We start from the raw sequence: 19,334 nt of genomic DNA, 5'->3' as shown, positions 1-19,334 counted from the left end.
TGGTGCCTGTGTGCTGCCCTCCCTTCTTGCCATCAACACCCAGGTTTTGGGGGCCATTTTCCAGGGAGAAGAGACCTTCAGCTCAACCTTGAGTACTGTACTGTCATCAGACACGGGGAGAGATGCTTGGTTGCCCCCAGAGACCAGCCTCCCACCCCTGCTTCATGCTGAGGGCGTGGGGTCCTGCACAGACCCTCTCAGGGGCTGTGCCTCCAGATGCTCTGGGTGCTGAGTGTGGGTGACTGCGTGGCTGGGGGCTCGTGAATGATTAATGAATCCCATAGTTGGGAGTGGGGTCCCTGCTAAGGGCATCTCAGGGCACCCTGAAAGCCTGTCCAAGCCCCCAGCATCGTGGTCCCCTCAGCAGCAAGTGGAGGGCTGGGGTCTCAGTCTCCAGTAGCCCCATCCCTGGTGTGGGTCCCACTCCTGGCCTCTCACAGTGCTGGGACCAGCAAGTACCATGCTGGTACTTGCCAGCATCCCCTTAAAATCTGAGAAAATCTACATTTCAGCAAAAATCTCCCTCATGCTGCAGCCCCTTTTGCCCGCTGCTGAGCCCCTGAGCAATTCATTCTCCCAACTACTCCAGAAGCGATAAAACCAATAGGTCACTTTTTTTTTTCCTCAGCAGTAATTAATGGTTTAATTAACACTCACGACATCCAATTCCCATTGCTTTGCATGAGCAGCCTCCACTGCTGGGGCCTCACTGTGAGCTCTCCGATAACTGGGGGTGGAAAGGGTTAGTCGGGAGCTGGTGGGAGCTGCCGGCTGGAGGCCGCCCATCTGGCCCGGATTTCTTCCGAAGCTGGAAAGTTCTCCTCCTCCTGAGCAGCAGCGGCATATCCAACACGTTCCACAGCCTGCTCTGCTTTTGCACGGGCTTATTTACTGTGTGGTGGCTTTTACAGCCGAGGAAGAACACGGGCGCCATGAGCACAGCCCTTTTTATTTACCCTGAACGATTTTCCAGTGTTTTAACACCAATCCCCGAGAAATTTTAGTTGTCCCAAGGAGAATAGCTGCTTGTAACCGGTTCTAATTACAAGTATGAATGTCAATTAATTCATTTAGCTAATTATCCACTCTCTGAGCATCACGCACCAAAGAACTGTAAAAGACGGGCATATGGTGATGGATCAGAAGGAAGGAGCTGGTGCTGGTGTGCGCTCGCTGGGCAGCCAGGGCTGGGTGTGCCAGGGTGAAGGGATGCAGGCAGTGTGAGAGCTGGGGGAATTACAACATTATGCTAATTGGGCCTGGAAAACATCAACTCTCTCCCTGCAACTTTTGTTTGGAGGCTCGAGCGCGGGTCAAGCATCTGAAGTGTTTCTGATTGTGCTGTTCCCTCTGACTTGGAGGAGTGGGAAGAATCATTTTCCCTTCCTGGAGCAAACCTTTTGATCCTAATCTGTAGCTGCAGAAACAAACAGTCCTAAGGAGGGAGGGAGAGATCCCTGAAGAGCTTCCTGGCCAGGAGCCTCCATGCTAAAGGTGGGGAGATCTTCTAGAGGATGCTTGCTGCAATCTGGTTTGCAGGGCACCTGGGCTGCTGCGAGTGCGTAAAAAACCATCTTGGTGAGAAATATCTTATTTGCTGTCCCAAAAGAGAATGCTTTAAAGGAAATGTTATTTTCTGAAATAATGAGAGTTAATTGCATCTGGGTGTGCAGAGTTACCTGCAAGATATGAAAGGGGTTGTGCTGTCCTGTCCCTACTCTGAGAATGAAGAATTACAGATTTTATACAAGCAGTTGAGCAGGAAATGCTCAGTGGGGTTAAAGTTCCAAGGCAACAATCTTCTTCCAGAGGGAATCTCCATCACCATAATTGGATCAATCTTCTGGTGCACTGTGGTGCTGCTTCTTTCATGTCCCAAAGGCTCCAACAACCAGTGGGCAAGCACTGCCTTGAGCTGGGCCACCAGTTCCATCCCAGCCTGGCCCAGCCTTCGCAGAGGTATCCAGGTGTCCCACCTCACCTGCACCCAGGGCTAGGGTTCTGATGAATCCATATCCAGCCTAAAACTGAGGTTGCTGAGGCAGGAGCTTTTGCTCTGTTTCAGTGCTTGGTTATTCTCATTTACCAAAAAAGTGACGCCTTATTTCCTATTGAATTTACCTAATTATTTCTCTGCTGGCTTTCCAGTGGCAACACTTGTGCTGCCAGTGCCTGCCAGAAGCTTTGATCAAACTCTTGTAGGTCGATTACCAAGATTCACTTATAAAAGTTGTACATCAAATGCAAATAGAACAACATCTCCCCCAAACCCAGTAGTCATTATTGTGGTGACATGGTAATTTGCATTTTATTTCCTTGTTTAAAAAGAAAGAAAAAGTTTTTGTGATAAGCCCTGTTAAAGGTACTTCAAAGGCAGCAGAGCCAGGGAGCAGCTGTGTGGGTTGGAGTGGCTCCGGAGAAGTTTGCTGAGGCTCTCCCAGCATGGTGTCCGTGCCCGCGGCTCTGGGGAAAATACGGATATTTTTCGATAAGTTTAACTGAGTGCCTCTCACTGGGGTGGTGGGAGGAGAAGAGAGGGTGACGAGTGGCCTGGGGAGGGGACCCAGGACCTCATTCCAGGGGCTGCTCCCTGGGGAGAGATGAAGGAAGCCGGCAGGACCCTGCTCCGCAGAGCTGTTGGCAGCGTTCCGGTGCCTCCCGCCACGCTCCCTGGCTCCGCAGCCAGCCAGACACATTCCCTCCTGCATCCAGAGCCAGCGTTCAGAGCGCCGGCCATTTTCCAGGGAAGAGCAGATCTGCCAAGCGCTACCTTAAGAAAAGTTATGCATGACCATATTTAAGGAAGCGGGAGGGGGTGTGCGCTGGCCCCGTCCCAGGGCTCCGCGCCAGCCCGGCCTCGACGCCCGCGCCCGGTGCCGGCCGAGCGCGCAGGTGTCCGGACGCTTCTCCTCCGAGCCAGCCATTGCCTCGACACCTCCCGCAAATGCTTAGCTTCTTCTGGCTGAGGTGAGGGCTGTGGGGAGCCGGGGACAAGGGGGGGAACCCCACAGCTGAGTGAGCGTGAGCCAGTGTCTGGCGCTGCTGCAGAGTTCCACTCCCAGCAGTGGAGCGGTGGCTTGTCCTGGCTTGCGTCGGTGCTGGGCAGCTCTGCCAGGGGGAAGGTGTGGAGTGAAATCCCTTTGTGCCCCTCTGGTCGCCCGGGTGATGCTTTGTTGCCTGTGGGGTTTGCAATGAGGTGTCCTGGTGCTCCACTGCGGTCGGCACTGGCGACTTGTCAACGGGGACGTGGCACCCTCCGGCTGCAACAGGGACAGCGAGGGGAGGGTTGGCTTGAATCAGCTTTTTTTTTCGCTTAAAAGCAGGGACAGATATTTGGGAAGCTTGGGCACAGGGCTGTGGGGAATGGTGGTGCTAGGATGGCAGAGGGGTGTACTGGGGCTGGTTGGGGCAGTGTGGGTGGCTGGGTGGCACAATGTTGCACTGGTCTTCACCCCCGTGGTCTCAACTCAGGTGGTCTTGGCCATGGTAACTACCATGGTGGAGGCCACCATGGTAGAGTCTACTGCACCACCTGGGTAGTTTTTGCCCCAGGGGTCTCAACCATGGTGACCCCCACAGTGGAGACCACCACAGTGGAGACCTCCAGGGTGTAAACCATCTTGGTCTCCACTATGGTGGTTTCCAGCTTGGTGAGCTTGACTGTGGTGGTCTTAACCCCGGTTGTATTGATGTTATGGCAATCTCCACCCTGGGAGTGCCGTGGGTGGCAGGGCAAAGGTACCTGGGCTGGGTGATGCTGTTGGATGTGCCCATGCATGTGAATTTTGGCCCTCTCGGGGTTTGCAGTTGTGCCAGGGTGACACGTGGCTCTGCTCTCCCCCTGGGCCAGAGCCAGACCTTTGTCCCCTGGGACACTCCCTGAGGGACTTCACCCCTGTGCTGGCAAACCAGCACCAGCCTTCCTGGGAGCCTCACGGGAGCTGCAGAGAGCATCTGGGCAGGGGTATGGATGGGGCTGCGGGCATGGCCGGGGCTGGGGATGCTTCACTCAGTGATGGAGAGGGATGTGAGGGGACTGGAGAGGTCCCTGCTGCGCTCACCCTGAATTAAGCTTTCCCATGGGTGATGGTTGTAAAGCCCTGACCCCTCGTAAGAGGAGTCATTCTGCATCTTCCCATTGCCTTTAACCCTTGGTTTGTACTTTCCTGGCCTCATGCCTGGCTTTGCTCCATGAACTCTAGGGAAACATGAGGTATGGTGCCAAAAATACCACTTGCAGGGTGCCCTGGCCTTTCTCCTGGGCCGGCTGCCCTCCTGGGGTCCCACTGAGGCCAACTGCAGGGAACCGCTGTGTTTCCTCACTTATGTTTCCTCAGCTGTGCTGTGACCCAGCAATTCAGTCCATTTTGTCCCACTGGGTCTCATCCCAGGGACCCAACACCATCCTGATGGAGTTGAGTTGTACTGGGTGTCTCTGTTGCCACTTACCAGTGGGGGTCCCATGGGAAGGGACATCTCCCCTTGCACAAAAGCTGCCTGTCTCATCCCTGGGAGCACCAGGGCTTTACCCCTGCTGGCACTGGGACTGTCAGGCCGGGTCTCGGGGGATGGAGAGCCCTCACTGCCCTGTGGAGATGGCAGAATTTCCCAAAGTAGGTCAGGTTAATTTTTTAACACGTGCAGATTTGCTTGTTACCATGGATATTGCTCAATTATACACCAATAATCCCCCATGAGAACTTCATTGTTGCCGCTTTCCTCCCCCCCATCTCCCCCCTTTTTTTTTCTTCAAATATTTCCAGGGAGGGGTAAGGTTGAGGGGCTGGGGTGGGAGTAGGAGGCAGAGCCAGGCCAGGAAAAATGGGGATTAGGTGTTTGGGAGGCAGCAGCGGGATGATGGGAGAGCTCTGAGGGCAGGCAGGGGTGGCTTGAGGTGTGAGGCTGCCCCACTCTGCCCAAAGCCCCCCACAGCCCAGCACTGGTGACCCCAGTTTCACCCTTGTCCGTCCCTCTCATCCACTGCTTGGGGGTGGCTAAAGCAAACCCCCTGCTTCCACTGGGCTCAAGGATTTGAGATACAATCACTCTTCTGCATCCTTGCCTGGCATCATCCCAGGGGCTGTGGAACCCAACAAGGTTTACAATGAAGACTTTCAAGCTGGTGGTCCCCATACGATTCCCAAAAAGGCTGGCACCCAGTTCAGCAGCAGAGACCTTCCCTAGAGCTTGTGGGTGTTTTGCTGCTGTGGGACACAGGGAATAGGAGAGCTGTGGGATCCCTCTCCCCTGGTATTTGCAGATTCCTCGGAATGTCTCCCCCACTGTGCCCTCCCTGGTTTGCTCTGTGGGCTCCTTATGCCTTCGGCAGCGCAGAAACCGAGCATGGCAGGAAGCAAGAAAAATATTATACTGGAAGAGATTTTTTCCTAATGCAAACTTTTTTTTTTTTTTTGAATAGAAGTGGGTCACTCAAGGGGTGACAGAGTAAGAGCATCATCGCCTGGGTACTGCATCCCGTTGCCATGGTGACCTGAGGGCTGCATCAGTCAACAGCTTTAAAAATGTGACAGTTGAGTGAGGCTGAAGATTTTAATGAGGACAGACACTTCCTTGCTTAGTTTCGATAACAAATACTCCATAAATACTCACTGGCTGGATGGTTTCACGTCTCTGGAGCGTGGCTGGGGTGCTCCCCTTCCCCACGGTGGGAGTGTGGGCTGGGGCTGCCTGGGAAATAGCAGGGGGATGATGCAAAGCAGACAGCTCTGTTTTTTTCCCCCTCCTGCCTACGCAACCCAGGGGACAAGCTGACACGATTGCCGAGCCAGGAGCAGGTTTGGGTTTCCAAGGAATGTCCCTCAGGCGCTGTCTGCTGTGGCTATGGGGTGTAACAGGACCGCCCCTAGCCACCGCTTGTGCCTGCAATTAGGGAGCAAACCCATTTTGCTAAACAGGACAGTAACCCTTGCACTGGGCTCTTGTAAGGGTGGGTGAACCATAAGGAAGCTCCCAGGCCTCCATAACAAGGCTGGAGAGGTCACGGGGCTGGGAAAACAAAACACGGTGCCACTGGGGCAAGGGTGGGAGGCTGTGAGAGGCTCAGTGGTGCCATTTACATCTGTAGGTGACCTGAGAACCCTTGTTTTGTACCAATGCTGTGTGATGCCCCAACCTCAGCCCCTGCAAAGGGCTGAGGGTGCAGGAGGCAAACCTGCAGCTTCCACTTTTTTAACCCTGTGCTAAAGTCAGTCAATCCCACACCTTGGGAAAGGAGCTGCTGCCTCCAGCAGCCTGGTTGTACCTGCGTGGGAGAGGGATGTGTGCTGGGAAGCTGAAGGCATGCCAAGGGCCTGGCGGTGTTGTGTTCAAAAGCAAACTGTAAATATAAAGCCCCTTCCACTTGTGTTTTGCTGCAGCTCCCACTCTGCCTTTCCTTGCAATGCCACCACGATGTCCAACTGGGACCCAGTCACCATGCATGTGGTCTGGGAGCCTGAGGGCACCCAAGGACACACAGTGCCCTTGTGGAATGCCAGGGCTTCAGAGACAGAGGGGCTGGAGCACAGCACAGCGGCGTTGCCGGCATTGTGTGCTTCCCATTTGCTGCCCCTGGTACCACCCGTGAACAGCCTGAGCCCTGCCCACTGCCAAAAATATGCTCCCGGCTGTCTTGTGACTGCGGCGGTGTCACCACTCTGGCCAGGGGAGCTTCAAGGCACAGTCCTCTCTCACGTGTAGCAACACGGGGAAGCACTGACACAGCATCACTGACGGAGGGGTGGGCCATGACCCTGTGCCCTGGGCTCGGTCCAGCACCCTAAAATAGCTGGACTCTTTCATCGCAGCCAGTGAGCATGGGTCCTGACCCCCAAGGAATGGCAGCCACCAGCCCCAGTTCTGCCCTTCTCTGTTTTGGCTTGGGCAGCTCCCTAATAGGTGCTGGTGAGGGGTAAGTGGTGCGGTGAGGGACGTCAGCTTGGGATGTGGGGACAGGGTGTGACAACCTGACACACACACTTTGTCCCTGCTGGGAAACAGCCACTCCTGATCTGCCAGTCCTGCTGTAACCAGGGCCACTCTTCTGCTTTCCAGGTGTCTCTTAAAAATGGTCAAGGGGAATATTGTAGTCCCTGAAGAGATCTTGAACTTCTGTTGCAATGGCCTCCAGGTACCCCCCATGCCGTGCAACTAACCCCAGGGCTCCCCAGTTGTGCCAGTGGCTACTAACCAAGGCAAATGCCATCCTGTGCCAGGAGCTGCTCCCAGACCTGCACCGGCCCCAGTTGCATCTGCTCCCCATCAGCATCCCTGCCCGTGTGCTAGCTACCTCAGGGTCAGAGCTTTTCCCATGGGTAGCAGCTTTTCCCCTAAAATTCAGGAATGTCAAACACCAGGAAAATGACCGTTGGGATCTCCAGCCAGGCTGTCTGCTCGCTCTGCAGCAGGCGGCTTTGGAGCTCTTTGCATTGCTGGCTCAAACCCCAGAGCCTGCTGGCTTCCTGAAATAGCTCTGTGGTCCTCGTGTAGGCGCCTCTGCACACTGGGAAGCAGCTTGGGAGGTTCACAGAGGGGTTTGGAGCCCACTGGAGGGGCTTTGGTGGCCGAGGGTCCATCTCACTGTGGGATGGGGGGCCCTTTACCGTAGGCGTGGCTTGACGCACTCGCCACCGTCTCCGCTGAGGCGAGGTTTGTGCTGTTCCTGGGATGTCGTGTATCAGTAGCTATGGAAACAGAGGTTTGACCCGCTGGAGAAAAATGCTATTCTGAGAGGTGGTGAGCTCAGGGTAATCGGGAAAGCTTCATTTTCAGCATAAACCAGTCTTTGAAAGAATCCAGGCAAAGCAAAGGGCAGAGAAGCTGCTGCAGTGGGACTCTTGCAACAAGTGCTGTGAGCAGGAGCCGCAGTGGGAGCAGAAAGCGGAAGGAAGGGCTGTGACGAAGCCCAGACAACTCTTCGTGTCTCCTTAATTACTCACTGAGCTAACTGAGTTCACCCCTTGTGTAACACGACTCACTTGACATCTCATCAGCTATTTTCCTTGCCAGCACTGCCACAGTAGCAGCTTCTCTCTCCCATCCTGCCTCGCACCAGGGTGCCAGGGGAGCTGCTCTGTGCCCAGCAAATGGCCAAGCCAACAGGGAACATATTTTACTGCCCTGGATGCTTCTCCTCTGCTGCTTGTACCACATAGCTTTCAGTGTTTTCTTTGGCAAAGGGGGGTGTTGGTGGAAGGTGTGGAACACTGCTACATACCCAGCCACAGGAGAGTGAACCCAGCCTGTGCTGCAGCACCCTAAAAATAAAGCTGTTAGGGGAGAAAAATTTCTTCACAGAGAACTGATTGACTTTGGGAGGGGTTTTGCATAGGTTTTGGGAGGAAGCAGTGGGGTTTGGTGATAAATGGCCTGGAAACCATGGAGCTTTTTTTAGAGGGATTTTTTTCCTTTTGGCTGTGGGAACTATGTATTTGGCAAGGACTGGGTGGATTTTGGTGGTGTCCAGGGATATGCAGGGCTGGGGTTCTTCTGGGTCAGTGAGGAGAGTGGGCTTCATGGTCACTGCTGTCTTGGGGGTTTGGTTAAAATGGAGCTCTTGTCCCACCAGGGCTCAACCTCTCCACCACGTTCCCAGGAGCCAGGGGAGCGGGAGGAGGCACCAGGGGCCATGGCGAGCCCCTTGCCTGCCCGCAACCCCACCGAGGTGCAGATGAGCCAGCTGGTGCTGCCCTGCCACACCAATCACCGCAATGAGCTCAGCACTGGCCAGCTGCTCAAGTGGATCGACACGGCCGCCTGCCTCTCCGGTAAGCCATCCTCTCCCTCTGGAGCCATTGTCCTGCTGGGCTGGGAGGGAATGACCAGCCAGCTTATCAGCAGCATGCCTGGCAGTCCAGCACTGTCCCTCAGAGTGACGCCAGCTGGGGACCCCACATCATGCCATTTTGCTGAGTAATTAGAGAGCAAACAAGAGGGGGAGGAGACGTGCACTGCAGCATGCATGCTGGCTTAGAAATGGATCAAAATCCACGCCAGCTTCTTTCAAAATGCTGCCCTTTTCCTTGCCTGGTGTGCAGGGCATGGCGAGACCAGGCCAGTGACATCCCCAGCATCCTAGCAGCAGCCAGAAGGGAATGAGCTCCTCTACTCAGCGGGAAGTGATGGAGCTCACCAGCTTGGCTGCCCCACCAAGCACAGGGAGGTTATGACAGGAAACAGGTTCAATTCTGCAGTTTGATGAGGTTCCCACAGCAGTTTTGCAGTTTGAGGTTCCTGGAGTCCCAAGGGAAAGTGAGACCGGCAGAGCGGCTTTAAAATATTTGCTGTGTATGGGGAGATGGTATCGGCTGCTGGTGCATCCCCACAGCTGCAAACACATGAAGGGAAGGCAAACAGCAGGACAACGTGCCTCCCAGTTATACTTGCAGCACACCCTCCAAACCTTTAAACATCTGCAAATCCATGCTGCTGTGGGAGGAGAAACCCCAAATCCCACTCTTGTCCCCCACAAATGCAGCAGTGGACATGAGCAGGGAAGGGATGCTGGCTGGGGTGTCACCAGTGTAACCAGCCGTGGGGCAAAGGAGCGCACTTGCCCCTCTAACCCTCGACGTGTTGCTGCAGGTTGCTGATGCAGTTTGTTTTTCCCTTCCAGCCGAGAGACACGCTGGCTGCCCGTGCGTCACAGCTTCTATGGATGATATCTATTTTGAGCATACCATTAGGTAAATACTTGGTGCTCCAACAGGGCATGCGCAAGGAAACGGAGGGGTTTTTCCCATCTGCTGGGTGCAATGTGGACAGTGGGGCTGGAGCTGGAACAGGCAGCAGCATGCTTGGGAGAGGAGGAGATGTGGTGGCAGTGCCAGGCTCACAGGCCAGCCAGGGATTGAGGCTCCATCTCCACCGCAGGGCTGAGGACTGTCTGCTCTGATTTATCCTCTGTCTGGGTGCCTGGAGAGCTCCTGCTGGGTTGGCTTCCTGGTATTTCCCCCAACGCCAGCTCTTCCCTGGCTTTGTTTAAGAAGCAACTCTGATTTAGTGCTCTGGAAAACTCAAATCTTGCAAATCGTGCCTCTTGCAAATAGTGGCCGTGTGGGTGGCTGGGGCGTGGTGGGGCTCCCCCACCCACCGGGTGCTGGGGGAGGTGGGACCTCCCTGCACATCACTCTGTGAGATGCATCAGGCTGGGTTTTGCTTGGCCAAACTCCCCTCCCAGGCTTGTCCTGGCAGCCTCTGGGTGCTGTCCCTGCACCCTGACATAGGCAGCCCCAGGGCTGCCGTGTGGCAGGGGACAACATTTCTCTACATCCCTGCCATGTAGTATAGGATCTGTGCAGTATAGGATCCATGCAGTATAGGATCCGTGCAGTATAGGATCCCTTGCAGTACAGGATCCACACTGTTCAGCCATTCCTTGCTGTGCAGGTCTGCCTGCTGGTGCAGGGACCAATGTGGGCACCCAGGGCTGGCACTGGGGTCCCCAGCTGTCAGCTGATTTATTTCACCCTGGGAAGTCCGACTCACTCTTGGGTTTCACCGTCATTCCCAGGAAATGCTGAACTCCCACTTTTGCCCTCTTATATTGGATGCTGGTGGGTTGGTGGAGATGAGCTGCTCATTGCCCTGGCCTCAGCTCCATGACAAATCCACAGTGTGGGGACGTGGTGCAGCCTTGATGCCACCTCCCACTGGCAGAAGTGGCACCACTGGAGTTGATACCCTGCCACATGGCTCCAGCTCCCAGGGCAGCTTTGCCTGGGAAGCTTTTCCCCATAGGTTTCGGGAGCAGGATGACAGACGCAAGCCCTGCTCCGCAGCATTACATCAAGCCCTGAAAAGCATTTCTCTCTCCTCTGGGAAGAGTTGGGCACTACTCCAAGGGGTCAGGGAATTTGTGCTGCTCCTGGCTCAGATCCCATTTGCTGTGGTCCAGCTTAAGGCTCCAAGCAAGGGGCCTGGCAGGGATTTCCCGCAGAGCTGTTGGAGGGCGGAGGAGCTTTATGTGGTGTTTGTTGTTGGCTCTCCTCCTCATCCAGCTGTTTGTGCTTTCTGCTTCCCTCCCACTGTGGGGGAGAGGCAGGGAGGAGCTGTAGATGCTTGGGGGCACGGAGGAGACCCCGAAACATCACTGGCTTAAAACTCATCAGCTGTGCAGCAGATCGTCCCCGTCCCTCTGCCCTGCCATGTGGAAGTGTGGCCTCCCGGGATGATTGCACGTACCTTTGAGCCAGGCTTTGTGTGGCTTTTATGGCACTGGCTTGTACTGTTTGACAAGGAGAGAGAAGATAAAGTATTTTTGGGGCTATGTATCAACATCTGGGGCTGCCAACATGCCTTCCTGGCCCCCTGCCCTTGCATGCCCCTCACCTCAAATCCATCCGGAGCATCCGTGTGGCCGCTTCCATCGCCTCTAACCCTCTCCCCCCATCTTGCTTTCTCTTTTTGCACCAGCCAGCTGTATCTAAGCCCTGCTGGGCAGCAGGACGGGAGGAGCGGTGTCTGGTACGGATGTTTGCAGCCCTAGAGCAGCCAGCCTAACGCAGCTCTGCCGTGAGTTGGGAGCATTAACCCCACTGACGTGGCATGGCATGGCATGGTGAATGGAGGCTGCTCATGTAACCTTGCTAATGTTTTGGCTTGTCATTGGGCCCAGAGTCTGTGCTGGGGGATGGCTGGAGGCACCATCCCAGCCTCAGGCTGCCCCTGCTCCAGCCAGAGCCAACGTGCACAGTGTGTGGAGTAGCAGAGATCATTTGAAGCCAGAAGTCATGTGGGGGGGGGGGGTAAGGGGAAAGTTACAGTGCTGAAGCACATGCTGACTCTTCCTTGCTTCTGGTTTTGAGCCCTCTATGGAGCAAACCTGCAGTGATGGTGGCAGCGTTTATTTTTCCAGGGTTTCCTAGCATTGGCCTCTTTTAGGGAATGAGGAATATTCCTGATTTAATAATGCATTTGATAAGACTGTTTGCTGTGGGTCTCACTAATAAGCTTCATTTGCTCATTTTGTGAGTACCAGTTTGGAGTAGGTTAGGCTGCAGAGCCAAAGTTGTCTGTGTGTTTGCTCTGAAGCCTGCTGAGGGCACAGAGGAGAGCTCCTGGACTCTGCAAGCTGCAGTTTGCTGCCAGCAGGTGTTAAATTTAAGAGATGGTGCAAAATGCCCCTGGCTGGATCCTGCCTCCTGCAATCTCCAGTATCCCAAGGTTTCCATTGCTCTAGGGGAGGCCCTGGAGAGGAGGAGGGACAGGAGCAGTCAAGGTACCTGCAGCTTTGGGGCTGTGGTTGAGGGCCTGTGGGGAGGCCCCACAGCTGCTCCCGTTGTGCAGGACAGTGGATGCAAGGCTGGAGGAGCCGTTTGCTCTGGCAGGAGTGTGCATGTCTATATGGGCAGTGGGTGCCAAGCAAGTCTTCGGCATCTCCTCTGCTCAAGCACCCCAGATCTGGGGACCTACTTGCACACAGCTGCTCAGGGTGACATCTCACCCAGCTGGGCTGGACAGGTGTGGGATCTCATGTCTCAAAGGTGGCTGTCCCTATGTCCTGCTGGCCATCCAGCATGTCCCACAGTCCCAGGAAGCCTTACCACAGTGGACAGTGGGCTGTAATGCTGTGGCACCTCAGTGGGAGCTGCTCAGTGGCCGTTTTCCCCCAGTAACCTCATGCACTTTCTCCTGTTCCTGTTTTTCAGTGTCGGGCAAGTTGTCAACATCAAAGCCAAAGTGAACCGAGCCTTTAACTCCAGCATGGAGGTTGGTGTGTGCCCTTCACCTTCACCCCCTGCCCCTGTCCCCCCTTGCTGTGCACCCACCCCCACCAGCCACACAGCCAAATGCCAAATCCCCAAATCCTCCTGCAGTTCCCAGCTTTGATCCCATGTATGTATCCTCTCTGGCTGGCTCTGTCCAGGGGTGCTTGGTGGGATGTGTGTCCCTGGGGAGCAGAGCCGGCTCTCAGGGGTGCTGTGCCCTCTCCCAGGTGGGCATCCAAGTGAGCTATGAAGATCTGTGCAGCGGGAAGCACTGCAGTATCTGCAAGGCGTACGCCACCTTCGTGGCACAGGGCCCCTCTGGCAGCAAGGTGAGCATGGTGTCTTGGGGGGCTCAGTTGTCATCTGCACAGAGGCAGTAAGGAAATGGCCTCTCTGGGGCTGAGCTGGGCCCAGCTTTCCATCAGGACACTTTCTGCACACAGTAGGGTTGATGATCCCTTGTCCCGTGCTTGTGGGATGCAGCGTGGGGGCTCTGCCCACGTACAGTGGGACACACGGTGCTGTAGGAGCCTGAAGGAGCCCTGCCTCCTCCAGCACCAGGACTGCACTGCCCCATCCCCTTTGCAGGTGAGGCTGAAGCCACTGACCCCACAGACAGAGGAGGAGAAGATCGAGTACAGCATCGCCGCTGAGCGCCGCCGCATGCGGCTGGCGCACAAGGACACCCTCAAGGACCTCCTCACCCGCAGCCCCCCTGACACCGGTACTGTGTCTCACAGCCTGGGTTTCCATCCCCAAAATAGCCCTGGTGCCCACTGGTGACAATCCCCTTCCTCACCAGGATGCTGATGGGGAACAGTGATGATCACCACGTGGAGGTTTGGGAAGGCCCTGGTCATGGCAGGGTGGGGATCAGCCCCACTATCCCAGACGGTGTGTGTGAGGTTGATGCAGTGGGAGGGCAGCTGTGAGGAGAGGGGGAAAGGGCTGATGAGATGCTGGTAGTGGGGATCCCACTGGCCATCCAACACGCTGAACCCTGTTCTCTCGATGTGGCAGAGCTGGAGACGCGGGATGGCAGCGGGGCAGTGCCGGCGGAGAAGACGCGTGTGGAGAGTGTGGAGCTGGTGCTGCCTCCACACGCCAACCATCAGGGCAACACCTTCGGTGGGCAGATCATGGCCTGGATGGAGAATGTGGCCACTATTGCAGCCAGGTGACCCAAGAGAGATTCAGTGTAGGGGATAGTGTGCCTGGAGGGGACACATAGCCAGGGCAGAGTCTGTCTGGGTGTGACCACAGTTGGGTTGTAGGGACCTCCTAAAGGGATGGTCCCCGGCACGTCACCCTTGGGCAATGCCATATAGGGAGTCCCACAGATGTGTAGAGCTGGGGGACCCAAGGGAAGGGTTGGCTCATTGTCCTTTCTCATGGCTGGCTTTGACAGTTGAAATCCAGGGGTGACATTTTTTGGGGTCCTCTTGGTTCTGACAGGGTTGGGGAGGGTGTGCCATGGGGCCATGGCTGGGGAGTAACACCTGACCCTGCAGCCGGCTGTGCCATGCCCACCCCACACTGAGGGCCATCGAGATGTTCCACTTTCGGGGACCTTCGCAAGTTGGGGACCGCCTGGTGCTCAAAGCCATCGTCAACAATGCCTTCAAAAACAGGTGGGTGCTGGCAGCAGGAGGTCCCCATCCCACCTGGGGGGGTCCCCATCCCACCCTCCTGACGGCTCTCCGCACCCTCACCCCTTCTTCTCCGGCAGCATGGAGGTGGGGGTCAGCGCCGAGGCGTACGGCCGGGAGATGTCCGTCAGCCCGCGGCACATCAACAGCGCCTTCATGACCTTCGAGGTGCTGGACCAGGAGGGCCGGCCCCGCGTGCTGCCCATGGTGGCTCCCGAGCCAGGGGTAAGGATGGGCAGGGATGGCTTCTCTGGAATTCCCTGGACCCCTGGGAATCCCACTCAGCCCTGAGGGGCTCTCAGATTCACAGCAAAACAAATGCAGTTTTATGATGATGGAAATGAAATTGCTCAATTGCAAGTGAATTAAATGGATTGCTCGGTATAACTAATAAAATAAACCACTTGCCTGTGCGAGGATGGAGATGTGTTAGCCATGCAAGGCTTAACAGAGCATTGCCTGCAAATTCTAGTTCATTTTTTTCTATAATTTAGGGGAAGGAATGCAAACCTCTGAGGTTGTTTTTACTTTTCAAAGCATCCTAATCAATAATTTGCTCAGATCCAAATATTTAAGGAAATCTGTCACGTGAGCATAGCAACAAAGCAAACTCAATCTCAGCTTCCCCTGGGCTGATCCTTGCCCACCTGCCTGATTTTTTGGATGCCTTAAAACTAGGATCTCCCTAGGATGATCTCTAGGAAGATCATCTCATGGCCAGAGTCAGGCTCCCTGAAACCTCGTATCTGCCTGCTTTAAAACACTGCACTAGCACTTTCTTCAAAACAGGCTGACTTCTTTGGGGTTTTATTCCCCCAAGAGAGGACATCGGCAGGTGTAACATGATTTGTGTTTCAGGGGCTGTTTGCAGCTTTGCAGCCACAATAAGGGTTTTCCCTAATGTACCAGTGCCCATCATTGATCACACTGTGGTGGCAGTGCCCAAATAGCTCACAATTAATCATTAACCAGCACTGCAGTGTAGCTGGGGTGACAGCCAGTGAGTGCAGGGGCTTTACCTTCCAGCCCTTCCTGCTGCATATTTTTCCCACTCCCAAAAAGACAAATGATTGAGTTTTTTCCTCCTTTTCCTATTAACCTAATTGGCTTTTCCCATTTATCAGGATGGAGAAAGGAGGTACAGAGAAGCCAGTGCTAGGAAAAAAATTCGGCTGGACCGGTGAGCAGAAAAGCAAGTGGGATGTGGGCATGGAGGAGGGAGGAGAGAGGGGCTCGGCACTTGGGTGCAGGGACAGTCTGTGGGTTCTTTGTGTCCCCTCATAAGGGAAACTGTTCCTTTCCTGCAGAAAATACGTCGTCTCCTGCAAACAGACCGAGGTACCACTCTCTGTGCCCTGGGATCAAAGCAACAAGGTAGGATGCTTCCCTGCAGGAGCCTCTGCCTCCTGCCCAACCTCCTGCCCCTGCTCTTGCCCCTGACATGCTGCCCCTGCCCCAGGTTTATCTGAGCTACAACAACGTCTCTGCGCTGAAGACACTCGTAGCCAAAACAAACTGGGCACTCGCCAGAGAAAAGGAAAAGGTACTAAACCCTGCCCCTTCCCCCTGAGCTGCCCCTCGCCCCCAAAGCATGGGCAACCTGGGGGCTTAGTGATGGGGAACACATCCCAACTGTGCCCTGTGCTCCCCAAGGTGAGGATGTACACGCTGGAGGAGGATAAATTCCTGTCCTTCCGCATCGAGATGTCTGTCTGCATCATGGCCAGACAAGCCTTCTCCCTGCTCTCCAACCTGCGGCGCCGGCACGAGTGGGACAGTCACTATGCGTGAGTGCTGTAGGGCTCCTGGGCACCCAGCCCTTCCCAAAAATCACACCCCTAAATTTAGGGCTTGTGGTTGAGCATCCGTTTGGGCTTTCCTGGGAGCAAGTGTGTTGCCCTGGAGCCATGATTGCTCCTAGAGACCCTCCACTGCATGTCTCCATCCTGACTCTACCTGGGCTAATGGCTGCAGAAAACATTTATTTTGGGTCCCCCCAAATATTTTGGATCTGGTGGTGGGCTGTAAATGTGTAAGCCCCCAGATTTGGGGGGCACAGTGGGGTTTCTGTGACCGGTTGCCTCCCCTTGCAGGAGTGCTGAGCTTGTCCAGAAGGTAGATGACGATGACATGATCTACCACGTGGTGAGCCGGATGCACAGACAGGAGAGCAAGCTGCAGGACTTTGTCATCCTGGCATCCCGGCGGAAACCCTGCAGCAAGGGGTAACTGTCCCTAGCCCGACTCCCTGCTTCCTGTCAGCTGGGCTGTGCTAGCTCACCTGGCCTCTCTCCTTCCCAGGGACCCCTATGTGGTGGCCTTTCGATCGGTGACCCTGCCCACCCACCCCCCCCGAGCTGAGTACACACGTGGGGAGACGCTCTGCTCTGGTTTCTGCATTTGGCCGGAGTCAGAGGAGATGAGCAAGGTGGGATGCTGTGACCATGCTGTGGGGCCATGCTGCCCACACCCTGTTGGGGAGGCTCCTTCTTTCACACGTGCCCCTACTGACCATCTCCTGTGCCTCGCAGGTGGCTTACTACAACCAGGCTATGCCAGGGTACCTCAACTATGTCACCACCAACGTGGCAGGACTGTCCTCTGACATCTGTGCCACCTTTGAAGCCTGCGAGAAGTTCCTGCTGAAGAACAAAGAGGACCTGATCTCACGGCTGCGGGACTTCTAGAGCCACAGCACCCTGCTGACAGACGGACACAGATGAAGGGGCACCTCCATGGTGGAAGGAGATGTGGATGGTGGCACCCAGACCCTGCCTCCCTGGGGCTTGGGGTGGAGGGGCATTACTGTACCACCTCATCCCTTTGCACTGACGTGTCATATCTTTTCTTCTTTCTTTTTTTTTTTAATTTTATTTAGAAATTTTATAAGCTGATGTACAGGACTTGGTTTTCTTGTTTACTTAACGCTACTTGAATCTTTATATGATCCAAAATCTCACTAAACCAGATTTTTTTTTTTTTACTGGTTCTTTGTGGGGGATTACTGGTTCCCTTTGAGGTAGTAAAGGAAGAGAAGGGGCAGTGATATGGAGAGAGTGCTCTACCCCTCCCCAGTGCAGGGGTGGCTGGCAGTGCATCCTGCTCTCCCAAGTGCTGCTTCTCTTCCCAGGCAGGGCTGACAAACAGCCCATGCTCCTGCCAGGCTGAAATCCTACTCCATGGGGCTGTGGAAGGAATAGCAATAAAAGTGCATGCAAAGGAAAAATATCCGTATGTGCTCTAGGTGAGTGTCTGCTGTGGGGATTTGCTGTTTCGCTGCCTGGATGGCAAGAATGGAGCAGGTATTGTCCACCCACAGCACGCCCCAGGCAGGTGCCATTTCCCTGGGCGAGGAGAGGGACAGTGCCCCAACAGCTGCTGCCTGGGGCTCAGGTGGATGAGGGGGATCCTTTGAGGCAGGACTTCATGCTGTAGGAATGGGGTGTCAGCCGGTGCTCCATGAGAGTGGCTTTTGGGTACTGCCCGGAGGCATTGCTACCATGCCTGGGGCAGACCTGTGGAGCTGCCCCTTTATCCCTGTCTGCTGGGTGCACCAACACCTTGAGATGTAACCCCCAAACTGCCTCAGGGGCACTGAAAAAGAAAAAAAACAGACAAAGCCAAACTTTGTTTCCCAAAGTCTGAGATGCTCTGAGAAAGCCACTGGAATGCAGCAGGGATGTGGAAGTGCTACTCATCAGTCACAGCCCAGGGGACATCTGCCCTCAGCCACAGCCCTGTGGAGAGCCCCTTCCCAGGCCTTCCTGGGTCACACAGCCAGAGGTTTTCTGATGGAACTGATGTTCTGAAGGGCTTGCTGCCTGCTGGGAGGGGGACAAGCCCCAGGAGCCCTTGGGGATGTAGAACTTTGCTTCCAGAGCCCCATGAACTTAAACCCAAGGGTGGGTTTTGCAGAGCTTAACCATGAGCAAGTGATGATGATGCTGTGCTCAGGGTAAGATGAGGCCATGGGGTACCAAAAACATGCACAGGGTCTTTTCCAGGCATCCCTGGGTGTTTTTTCCTTTCTGCAGCATCCAGTCCTTAAAAAGGTGCTTTGCCACCCAAATTCCCCACCTAGTTTATAAGCAGGAGCCCCTGCCCCTCTCTTGTGGCCACTGGCCAGTGGCTCCTAACCCTGGGCTGGCTGTGGCCATAAACCCCTAATCTCTCTCGTATTTCCCATCATAAACATCTCAGCTCAAGGCCTGGCATGGCTCTGCCCCAACCTCCACAAGATAAAGCCATCTCAAGCTGATCATAGTACAAAACATTCAATTTTTATAGAGCCCTCTTATCTCCCAAAACTCAGAGCAATCCTGCCTTTTTATCACCAGGACCTGAGACATCCTTTCTACTTACCGTTAGGAATTGCTGCTGCTTGATTAAGCGGAGGGGATGATGCATTTGCCTGAACATTAAACTTTAGCTGACCTCTCCTTCTCCTTAAGTACTGTGTTTTTTACCTCTGTGAGGCCATGGTCAGCCCTGGCTCTGGCCTGGCTGGGTCCCTGGGGATGCAGGGTGATAGAGCAGGAGCGACCTGGGGGTGTGACAGAGCACTACAATGGTGTGAAATGTCTCATGGTTTATGTACATTTGGAAAAAAATTGCAGTCCTGCAGCACCTGCTGGCCCTCAGGCATAGGGGAGCATGGACAGCAGGACTGTGTGGCTTGGAGCATCCCTGGAGCACCCAGCTCCACTGCCTAATCCCACAGCCAGTTCCCAAGGGAGGAGAGACCTGCTGGTGGGTGCATTCAGAGCAACCTGCCCTTACCAGCCTTTCCCAGAGCCCTCCCCAGCAAATCCACCACTCCAGGACCAAATCAGCACTCAATCACAGTTTTTTTTATTCGCTTAAAAAAAGGGGAGTTACTCCCCTGCTCTGAACAACCTTCCCAGATGTGGCTTCTTTGCACGAAAACACCCAGCTGCCTTGGTGCCCTCAGCTGCTAATTCCTGCATGGAGACAAACG

The 19,334-nt window shown here is 54.9% G+C and overlaps 1 protein-coding gene and 1 long non-coding RNA gene across 7 annotated transcripts; both read left to right on the top strand.

Annotated features, from left to right (window-relative positions):
* The first annotated feature begins 2,816 nt into the window (after positions 1 to 2,816).
* Positions 2,817 to 17,584, top strand: ACOT11 (acyl-CoA thioesterase 11). 6 transcript variants are annotated; one of them, XM_064665160.1, is made up of 18 exons: positions 2,817 to 2,967; positions 7,054 to 7,129; positions 8,567 to 8,765; positions 9,614 to 9,683; positions 11,413 to 11,463; positions 12,648 to 12,708; positions 12,935 to 13,036; positions 13,296 to 13,431; positions 13,728 to 13,884; positions 14,219 to 14,338; positions 14,437 to 14,581; positions 15,481 to 15,536; positions 15,664 to 15,730; positions 15,816 to 15,899; positions 16,010 to 16,143; positions 16,450 to 16,581; positions 16,658 to 16,784; positions 16,888 to 17,250. In XM_064665160.1, exons 1-18 carry the CDS (start codon positions 2,945 to 2,947, stop codon positions 17,041 to 17,043), a joined length of 1,896 nt encoding a protein of 631 aa, XP_064521230.1. In that variant the 5' UTR covers positions 2,817 to 2,944; the 3' UTR covers positions 17,044 to 17,250. The 6 variants fall into 6 exon arrangements, with proteins under 6 accessions (XP_064521230.1, XP_064521227.1, XP_064521228.1 ...); XM_064665155.1 differs by lacking the exon at positions 2,817 to 2,967 and adding an exon at positions 6,764 to 6,910; XM_064665157.1 differs by lacking the exon at positions 11,413 to 11,463 and having other exon boundaries at positions 2,826 to 2,967.
* On the top strand, positions 3,888 to 5,618 carry LOC135419071 (uncharacterized). The gene is made up of 2 exons (XR_010432815.1): positions 3,888 to 3,964; positions 5,420 to 5,618. It is a non-coding gene; the product is annotated as an uncharacterized LOC135419071 (long non-coding RNA).
* Positions 17,585 to 19,334: the final 1,750 nt, after the last annotated feature.

Source organism: Pseudopipra pipra, chromosome 9 (genome assembly GCF_036250125.1).
Source record: "Pseudopipra pipra isolate bDixPip1 chromosome 9, bDixPip1.hap1, whole genome shotgun sequence".
NCBI lineage: Eukaryota > Metazoa > Chordata > Aves > Passeriformes > Pipridae > Pseudopipra > Pseudopipra pipra.
The sequence above is the reverse complement of the archived record's forward strand: the minus strand, read 5'-3'. Positions and strand labels throughout refer to the sequence as shown.